Consider the following 11,428-nt stretch of genomic DNA (forward strand, 5'->3'; position numbering starts at 1 on the left):
GAGAACACTTAGTTAATGGGACTTGTGTTAAGGAGGAGAACACTGGTGTTAATGGGACTTGTCTTAATACTGGTGTTGTGTTCCTGCCACCCTAACGTCGTATACTGGCCTGACTGAACACAGTCACCACGGGCAACAGTAACTACAGCAGATACATTAAGACACACAGCAGATGAAAGGGGACACACCCACAAACCACACTGATGGGAAGTTAATGATGATGCTCTTTTCAGAAGAGAAATGAAAAGGGACAAGGTTAGGACTGATGGAGAAAAGGGAAAGTAAGACGGCTGTCAGAACTGTCAACAGATCAATGATCTGAACAGACTGGTTATGACATTTTCCATGATCCTGATAGTGATGTGTCAGAGACAGGAAGTCAACAAAATCGGTGAAGTGAATACGCTTTGAAAAAATAAGGTCTATCTATGATGTGATTTTAGGGGGAGATTCTGAGTGAACTGAGAATGAGAGAATGGACAGAGATCCTATAGAACCACATGCTGCTTGGGAACTGATTGTAACACAGTTAGGGGAATGTCACGGTGTGATAAGGAGGATGCATTTGTAGGTTCGTTTTTTGGTTTATTCAAATCAAACAGAGACAAAGACTTCCAAAAACGAAGATCTCATATTTTTCAGGCAACAATAGGCAAAGCAACGTGATGTAGTCCAAACACGAACAATATCAGACAGAGGCAAACAGAAGGAGTATTTATACACAAGATAACCAGGTTACAACAGGGGGGACAGATGATGAAACAAGACTAAACAGGGCTGAACTACACACCAGGAAGTGACAAAGGACTTCACCCAAACTGACCAATAGGAGAGAAACACAAGACTAACAGGGAAATGAGGTGAATAGGGCGTGATGGGGACACACAGGACTTGTGTGTCACTGGGAACAGTAAACATCAGGGTTTCAGTAGGCTTTTATCAAGGCTGTACATACAGGCAGATAAAAGACAAATGTTATGATCTCTGACAAGACTAGACAGGATGTACAGTTTTAAACACAGTTTTCATGTTTTTACAATCTACCATGAACGCACATTTAGTTTTTCAGATCATAGCTTAGTAAAATTAACATTTTTATAAGATGTGTCAAATCAGAAAGTTCATTTGGTTATTTCAGTAATTCTCTTTTAAATGATAAGCATTGTAGAGTGTTTTCTGTTCTTTTTGGAGATGATTTAAATGAGAACAGTTTGATTTCTCTACAGCAGTGGTGGGATTGTGGTAAAGAGTCAATGAAACAGCTGTGTGAGCTCCTCCAGTCTATAGTAGTGTTCATATAATTTAGACCTATTTATAACAATCGCTATATCTCATTTATTATTATGTATTTAATCTCTGTGTGTCAGTCTTTGTCTTTTTCGTCATTTCTCTTTTACTTTTTTTTTCTTTGTTTATGCAGCAGCCAGTGCTCTCTCTCTCTCTCTCTCTCTCTCTCTCTCTCTCTCTCTCTCTCTCTCTCTCTCTCTCTCATGTGTGTGATGTTTTACCCTCTCTTTGTGCGTGCGTATGTGTGTGTCTGTATATGTAAGTATATGCACTGTATGTATAAGTGTGTGTGTGTTTGTGTCTGTGTGTGTGTGTATTTTTGTGTGTGTGTGTGTGTGTATAAATGAAGAGATGTGAGTGTAATATCCATATGTATCATTTTGTCTCCAGGCTGTATAACTGTAAACTTACATGGAGAAGTTGTGAAGTTCTGGCCTCAGTTCTCAGCTCAAACTACTCCAGTCTGAAAGAACTGAGCCTGAGTGAGAATAATCTACGGGATTCAGGAGTAAAGAGGCTCTCTGTTGGACTGAAGGATTCTCACTGTAAACTGGAGATACTGAGGTAAGATCATCTCTCTGAGAGTCACACATGACCTGCTCTTCACTACAGCTCATTCTCTAACAGTGAGGTTATAGTGTAGATTTTAGTAATATTCTAGTGAATGTGTGAATTAGGTTCAAATGAACCAAAAGAGATGATGAATGTGGATAAAATGAGAATTTCCCGTGTGTGTCCAATCCAGTCAAACCCCTGATCTCCACACACACTAAGACAAACCATAATTAATAATGACACTAACAGATATCTGCTCATGATTCTTGACTGATGAAAGTGAAATGTTTCCCACATGTTCAGTCTGATGATTTTAATTTTGCAGTTATCTGCAGTTAAATGGAGAATCAGAGAAGTCAGATAAAGAGATTTCATTTCTGACTGAGAGAATCAAATAGATTGAGAGACAATGGTCTGAGTTTCACTCACACTCTCTATGAATGTAGCAAAACCTGTCATACTCATTAATGCCTAACACACACACACACACAAACACACAGACAAACACACACACACACACACACCTACTGCCCCCCCACCCTCTCTTTCTCTTTCTCTCTCTCCCTCTCTCTCTCTTAATATTTACATTTATTGAACAGATGCTTTTTTCCAAAGTGACTTTCAAGACAGAAACCAAACCAAGCATGTAGCCATTAAGGAACTGTTCAATTACAGTTTACAATTTAGCATTTAGCAGACGCTTTTAGCCAAAGCGACTTACAATCAGTGCAATAGTCGGATTCCTATTACCTCATAAGCAGACATCGCTAAAAAGACTGAGCGTCACTTTACTCCTTCGTATTGCGCCCTGGAATTCTTAGACAAACATAGTTACAAGACAAGTGTGTTTTTCCTCTTGTTTTTGTTTTTTTTTAAGGGGGGTTAGGCTTATGGGGATTGGTGGGTTCAGTATCAGAGCAGATCCAAATGAATGAATGTTTAAGGAAAATAAAAGAGTGAACTACAGGTGGGTCAAAAGCTCCCATCATATAAACTATCCAGTTCCTCCAACCACCAGTATCACAAAATAAGTGCAGAGTAGTGCCAGCGTTAGAGGGAGGGGAATCTACATTATAAAAGTCAGTGCACAGAGGACTGTATAATCATCAGCATAGATTTACAGCCTTTATAAGGACATGTCATGATACATACACCACAGAAAGATGAGTAAAACACTGGAGCATTTGAGTCATTAAGACAGTAGAGAGGAGTCCAGTATAGAGGGGTGGGTGAGTTTGTGGGTGTCAAAGTAAGAGATTCCTAAACAAAGGTGAGTCTTTAGGCGCTTCTTGAAAACTGTGAGGGAGTCAGCAAACTGAATGGAATTGGGCCACTCATTCCACCATCAAGAGACCAGACATGCTAAGAGTCCAGTTTGTGAGTTTGTGCTGTGAGGTGGTGGAATCAGCAAACACCGTTCCCTCCCAGACTGTAGAGGGTGAGATGGGATGTGGGTCCTAATGAGTGACCTGATGTGTGGAGACAATGTTCCACTGGTTGATCTGAAAGCACAATCAGGGATTTACACTTGAGTCACTGGAGGGAGATGAGGAGGGTGTGTTTTTTAGTATTTATTTTGGTTAATTAGTGAAGACAGGGTTGAGTGTTAGTATTTATGTTAGTGAATAAGTGGAGACAGGATTGAATGGTAGTATTCATGTTAGTGAATAAGTGAAGACAGGGTTGAGTGTTAGTATTGATGTTAGTGAATAAGTGAAGGCAGGGTTGAGTGTTAGTATTTATGTTAGTGAATAAGTGGAGACAGGGTTGAGTGTTAGTATTTATGTTAGTGAATAAGTGAAGACAGGGTACTATGTTAGTATTTATGTAAGTGAATAAGTGAAGACAGGGTTGAATGTTAGTATTTATGTCAGTGAATAAGTGAAGACAGGGTTGAGTGTTAGTATTTATGTTAGTGAATAAGTGGAGACAGGGTTGAATGTTAGTATTTATATTAGTGAATAAGTGAAGACAGGGTTGAATGTTAGTATTTATGTTAGTGAATAAGTGGAGACAGGGTTGAGTGTTAGTATTTATGTTAGTGAATAAGTGAAGACAGGGTTGAATGTTAGTATTTATGTTAGTGAATAAGTGGAGACAGGGTTGAATGTTAGTATTTATGTTAGTGAATAAGTGGAGACAGGATGTTTGGTGTGTGTGTGTCTTTGGTGCCATGTCATATGTATGAGAACAGTGTGAAGTCAGTGAGTGTCAGTTTGTCACTACAGCAGCTGAATGTGTTTTAGAAGAGGAGGGTGGTGAGGAAATCAGTATGGAAGATGATGAAACAGTGTTGAGGGTAGCAGGATAAAAAAGGAAAGCAAAGAGAAGTGTATGTGAAAAAAGACAAAGAAAGGTGTGGTAAGAGAGTCAGTGTTGTTTATAGCAGAGACACAGAATGACAGGAGGAATGAAACAGACTGGAAAAGAGAATAGGGGGGTGTTGTTCTGAGTCATAAAGAGGAAGAAGAGGTTGAGGGAGGTTCATGGCAGTCAGAGTTAAGTATGATCATGTCTCAATGGTCTTTATGAATGTTTATCCTCCAACAGTTACACACCTTATGTGAGTTTGGCTTCAGCCCACGTCTTATGTCTCTGATCCAGGTTTTGTGTGAGGGCATCGAGAGTGTGGTGAAGATTAATGGTGGTTTGAGTGTTTCCTTTAAAGATCCATAGAGACATAAGACAGAGGTACTCACTGTATGGAATCATTAACTCACTGACTGTTTTTTACTGTTACATCTCAATAGTTATAAAAGACCTTGGACTGTAAGTGTATATGTATTTGTATGTGAGTGTGTGTGTGTTCATGTGTGTCTCTCTGAATTATCGGTGTTTGTCTCTCTCTGTCTCTCAGTGTGTGTGTGTAAAATGTGTGTGGATATGTTGGTGTGTGTCTCTCAGTGTATGTGTGTAAATCGTGTGTGGATGTGTTGGTGTTTGTCTCTGTCTCTCAGTGTGTGTGTGTATAATGTGTGTGGATGTGTTGGTGTGTGTCTCTGTCTCTCAGTGTATGTGTGTATAATGTGTGTGGATGTGTGTGTCAGAGTGGTAGTGAGGATTCATGATAGACACTGTAGTTAAATACATTATATAAAACATTTAGGATGATGTTGGTGATCTCCAGGAAGGAAGAATCCAGGTCTGATCAACCTGAAGGGGACTGAAGTCAGGGAGAGAGAAAATTGTGTCTGTTAACAAAGAAGTGACATTATGTTTATACATCAGTTTATGGGACGACTCATTCCAAAGTCCCATACCTGGAAGATCCCACACCACTGCACCACAATCACACTCAAGACCTGCACCAAGGTGACACATATTTGTACATATTTGGGACTTTGTTCATTTTAGAAAACAACAACAACAAAAAAGAACCAAAACCCTGAAACTGATCTAAAAGCATAAAGTGTGGGCTGGTGCTGACGAGAGTCTAGACGGTGAGGAAACATCAGCACCTCTGGACAGGAGAGAACTACTTTCACATTCACATTCACATTTTATTTGTCACACACACACAGCCATACACAGTACAACGTGCAGTGAAATGCTTATTCTGACTGTCTGAATGATAAAAAGAGCAAGACAGAGATAAGGATGAAAAATAGAATAAACATAAACAGAATAAACAGAACATAAACAGAATGGAAAGAGAATATAAAGAATGGAATATAAGGGAGAATTGAAAAATACAGTATCAAATATAGAAGAGAAGGTCAGAAACGGGAGTAAAGTGCAGAGATGTGCAGTTTATGTGCAAGGTAGTGAACTGTGTAACATCAACGTCACCATCAGGCTGAGGTAGTTTAGTGAATGAGATGAAGAGCAGACTTGTGTCATAAATAGTGTGGATAAAAAACAGGTGTAGTACAAGGTCCAGATATGGGCTGTAGTGTCAGGTTGAGGGTCCAGTCCTAGTGATAGGTGATAGGATGGCATTTATAGGCTGTAGTGCAAAGGGTCCAGATATGGGGGTGTAGTGTAGAGAGGGTCCAGTGTCCAGCCCTAGGAGATGAGCTAAGAGTTGGCCTGGTTGAGGGTCCCAATGGCCTCAGGGAAGAAGCTCTTCCTCATTCTCTCTGTGTTGGCTTTCAAACAGCGGAGGCGCTTCTTTGAGCTCATCAGAGAGAAGAGTCCATTGTTGGGATGGCTGAGGTCCTTCACTGTCTTCCTGGCCTTGGTACAGCAGTGCTTGCTGTAGACAGACTGCAGGTCAGGGAGCTCAGTGCGGATGGTGCTCTCAGCTGATGGTACCACCCTCTGGAGAGCCCGCCTATCCTGCTTGGTGCTGTTCCCAAACCAGGCTGTGATGCTTCCCGTCAGGATGCTCTGGATGGTGCAGGTGTAAAAGTTCCTTAGCACCTTAGAGGGCAGTTTAAAGTCTCTTAAGTGTCTAAGGTGGTAGAGACGCTGACCAGCTTTCTTCACCAGGGTGTTGAGTTCTGCTGAGTTTTCTTTATTTGTACATGTTCATTTATTGTTTACTCTACACACACACACACATATGCATGAACATTTAGGCCCTATTTCAGCTTAACACTTAGTTTTCTTTATTTAACAAGCTGGGGAGAGTAGCACACATAACTCGCTGTGTGTGTGTGTGTGTGTGTGTGTGTGTGTGTGTGTGTGTGGGCGCATGCATGCTTGATTCTCTCTCTATCTCTGGCAGAGTATGTGTGTGTGTGTGTCTGTTTCCCTTTCTGTCTGGATAAATGTGTTTGTTTTTCTCTCTGTATAAGTGTGTGTTTATTTGTTTGACTTTCTCTGGCCGTGCACGTCTGTCTGGTTGTGTCTTCAGTGTAGCTGGGATTTAATGACACTGTTAACCGATTAAAATAAGTTTTTATCAAATGTTCATACCATGTGACTTAAAATACTGGGGAATGAATTTCAGTTGATTTTCCTCTTTAATATAAAACTCCCTGATGAACTGAGCTGTGTGTCCTGAGCTGAAAGTGTGAAGAGTGTGTCTCTGTTCTCTCTGTAGGCTGGTGAACTGTGGTATCACAGATGAAGGCTGTGCTGCTCTGGCTTCAGCTCTAACATCAAACCCCTCACACCTGAGAGAACTGGTCCTGTTTAACAGTATCTGGTATTCTACGCACCAGAATAACATAGGAGACAAAGGAAAGAATCTTCTCTCTGCTCTACGGGATAATCAACAGAATAAACTGGAGACACTAAGGTGAGTAATGACACATTAAAAAGATCAAATTTCTTATCGTCATGGAGACATGTAAATGGTGTGTGTCCTTCCGTTGGTAAAGTCTCTTGGTGTCAAACTGTCACACACAAAGAAATGTGGGTTTTATTCTCATCTTTTTTCACCAAGCTTAAGTTTTGTTTGGATCACATTTTGTGGTTGTTTTTCTGAATGACTCTCAAGGTTGTAATGTCTGTAACTGTAATGTCATGAATATTTATGAGTAGGTTTGAGTGACACATCTCTGTTATTGTCCTTAGGTTCTGGTAAACACTGATCCTCTAATGGATGTGAATAAGACAGTCAGTGAGAGAATCCAGTCTGGGTGTGGTGATCTTTAACTGAATGGCTGTCAGAGACTCAGAGTCAAGGTGAACTGAAGGTCAGAGGCATGGAATATGAAGATGAGGACAGTAGTTGATGTGAAAACACGTCTTGTCTCTGTTACTGAGAGACTGGGAGGTAGAGAAGTGAGTGGAGAGGACCCTCCTGCACACATTCAACACCAGAGTCACTCACTCATCACTCCATCCTCTCATCCTTCTCATCACTCCATCCTCTCATCCTCTCACACTGATGATTGTGGAATTACCCAGAATCCTCAGTGGCCTGTTATCAGTTGGGATATGGACATAACTGAATAATGACACCAGATCCAAGGATCCATTCACAGATACTGAGGACTGTATACATGTGAAATATTGTTTTGTTTCTGATGTTTTTATTTTTATTTTAAATTGGACTAAAAGCAGGAGAACTTTTAGAGTAGCTGATTTGGTGTAAAAATTTGAGTTTGTAAATATGGGTGAAATGCAAATGATTACTGTCCGGAGAACAGAGAATTAAAATAAACTGACTGAGGCTTAAATAAAGAAAAAAAAATTTTTTTTATTCACATTCTCACTCACTAACACACATTTTACACTGTGATGCACTTGTGCTGTATAATGGTGACCACAGGTGGCAGAAGTTAAACACAATTACAGCACAGATGTCATAACTTACACACAACAACTCAAAACTGTTCACACTCGTTGCTAATGATGTGATGGGGGGCGGATGCGAGCACATGTAATAGACAACTACACAACACCACCCTCCACCCTCGCTACTGCCATTAACATACAACTACACAACACCACCCTCACTACTGCCATTAACATACAGCTACACAACACCACCCTCCACCCTCACTACTGCCATTAACGTACAGCTACACAACACCACCCTCCACACTCACTACTGCCATTAACATACAGCTACACAACACCACCCTCCACACTCACTACTGCCATTAACATACAGCTACACAACACCACCCTCCACCCTCACTACTGCCATTAACATACAGCTACACAACACCACCCTCCACCCTCACTACTGCCATTAACATACAGCTACACAACACCACCCTCCACCCTCACTACTGCCATTAACATACAGCTACACAACACCACCCTCCACCCTCACTACTGCCATTAACATACAGCTACACAACACCACCCTCCACCCTCACTACTGCCATTAACATACAGCTGCACAACACCACCCTCCACCCTCACTACTGCCATTAACATACAGCTACACAACACCACCCTCCACCCTCACTACTGCCATCAACATACAGCTACACAACACCACCCTCCACCCTCACTACTGCCATTAACATACAGCTGCACAACACCACCCTCCACCCTCACTACTGCCATTAACATACAGCTACACAACACCACCCTCCACCCTCACTACTGCCATCAACATACAGCTACACAACACCACCCTCCACCCTCACTACTGCCATTAACATACAGCTACACAACACCACCCTCCACACTCACTACTGCAATTAACATACAGCTACACAACACCACCCTCCACCCTCACTACTACCATTAACATACAACTACACAACACCACCCTCCACCCTCACTACTGCCATTAACATACAACTACACAACACCACCCTCCACCCTCACTACTGCCATTAATATACAGCTACACAACACCACCCTCCACCCCTACTACTGCCATTAACATACAGCTACACAACACCACCCTCCACACTCACTACTGCCATTAACATACAGCTACACAACACCACCCTCACCACTGCCATTAACATACAACTACACAACACCACCCTCCACCCTCACTACTGCCATTAACATACAGCTACACAACACCACCCTCTACCCTCACTACTGCCATTAACATACAGCTACACAACACCACCCTCCACTCTCACTACTGCCATTAACATACAACTACACAACACCACCCTCCACCCTCACTACTGCCATTAACATACAGCTACACAACACCACCCTCTACCCTCACTACTGCCATTAACATACAGCTACACAACACCACCCTCTACCCTCACTACTGCCATTAACATACAGCTACACAACACCACCCTCCACCCTCACTACTGCCATTAACATACAGCTACACAACACCACCCTCACTACTGCCATTAACATACAGCTACACAACACCACCCTCACTACTGCCATTAACATACAGCTACACAACACCACCCTCCACTCTCACAACTGTCATTAACATACAGCTACACAACACCACCCTCCACCCTCACTACTGCCATTAACACACAGCTACACAACACCACCCTCCACCCTCACTACTGCCATTAACATACAGCTACACAACACCACCCTCCACCCTCACTACTGCCATTAACATACAGCTACACAACACCACCCTCCACCCTCACTACTGCCATTAACATACAGCTACACAACACCACCCTCTACCCTCACTACTGCCATTAACATACAACTACACAACACCACCCTCCACTCTCACTACTGCCATTAACATACAACTACACAACACCACCCTCCACCCTCACTACTGCCATTAACATACAACTACACAACACCACCCTCCACCCTCACCACTGTCATTAACATGCAGCTACACAACACCACCCTCCACACTCACTACTGCCATTAACATACAGCTACACAACACCACCCTCCACCCTCACTACTGCCATTAACACACAGCTACACAACACCACCCTCTACCCTCACTACTGCCATTAACATACAGCTACACAACACCACCCTCCACCCTCACTACTGTCATTAACATACAGCTACACAACACCACCCTCCACCCTCACTACTGCCATTAACATACAGCTACACAACACCACCCTCCACCCTCACTACTGCCATTAACATACAGCTACACAACACCACCCTCCACCCTCACTACTGCCATTAACATACAGCTACACAACACCACCCTCCACCCTCACTACTGTCATTAACATACAGCTACACAACACCACCCTCCACCCTCACTACTGCCATTAACATACAGCTACACAACACCACCCTCCACCCTCACTACTGCCATTAACATACAACTACACAACACCACCCTCCACCCTCACTACTGCCATTAACGTACAGCTACACAACACCACCCTCTACCCTCACTACTGCCATTAACATACAACTACACAACACCACCCTCCACTCTCACTACTGCCATTAACATACAACTACACAACACCACCCTCCACCCTCACTACTGCCATTAACATACAGCTACACAACACCACCCTCCACTCTCACAACTGTCATTAACGTACAGCTACACAACACCACCCTCCACCCTCACTACTGCCATTAACGTACAGCTACACAACACCACCCTCTATCCTCACTACTGCCATTAACATACAGCTACACAACACCACCCTCCACCCTCACTACTGCCATTAACATACAGCTACACAACACCACCCTCCACTCTCACAACTGTCATTAACGTACAGCTACACAACACCACCCTCCACCCTCACTACTGCCATTAACGTACAGCTACACAACACCACCCTCCACCCTCACTACAGCCATTAACATACAGCTACACAACACCACCCTCCACCCTCACTACTGCCATTAACATACAGCTGCACAACACCACCCTCCACCCTCACTACTGCCATTAACATACAGCTACACAACACCACCCTCCACCCTCACTACTGCCATCAACATACAGCTACACAACACCACCCTCCACCCTCACTACTGCCATTAACATACAGCTACACAACACCACCCTCCACCCTCACTACTGCCATTAACATACAGCTACACAACACCACCCTCCACCCTCACTACTGCCATCAACATACAGCTACACAACACCACCCTCCACCCTCACTACTGCCATTAACATACAGCTACACAACACCACCCTCACTACTGCCATTAACATACAGCTACACAACACCACCCTCCACCCTCACTACTGCCATTAACATACAGCTACACAACACCACCCTCCACCCTCACTACTGCCATTAACATACAGCTACACAACACCACCCTCCACCCT

At 42.9% G+C, this 11,428-nt stretch overlaps 1 protein-coding gene across 1 annotated transcript in view; it reads left to right on the forward strand.

The window, feature by feature from the left end:
* Nucleotides 1-5,887: 5,887 nt before the first annotated feature.
* LOC115814012 (immunoglobulin superfamily member 11-like) overlaps nucleotides 5,888-11,428 on the forward strand; it is a 12,741-nt gene continuing 7,200 nt past the window's right edge. The window contains exon 1 of the mRNA XM_030776725.1: nucleotides 5,888-6,022. Within this exon, the coding sequence (XP_030632585.1) occupies nucleotides 5,888-6,022 (135 nt within the window). The remainder of the gene's footprint in view (nucleotides 6,023-11,428) is intronic.

This window comes from Chanos chanos, chromosome 6, assembly GCF_902362185.1.
Source record: "Chanos chanos chromosome 6, fChaCha1.1, whole genome shotgun sequence".
Taxonomy (NCBI): domain Eukaryota; kingdom Metazoa; phylum Chordata; class Actinopteri; order Gonorynchiformes; family Chanidae; genus Chanos; species Chanos chanos.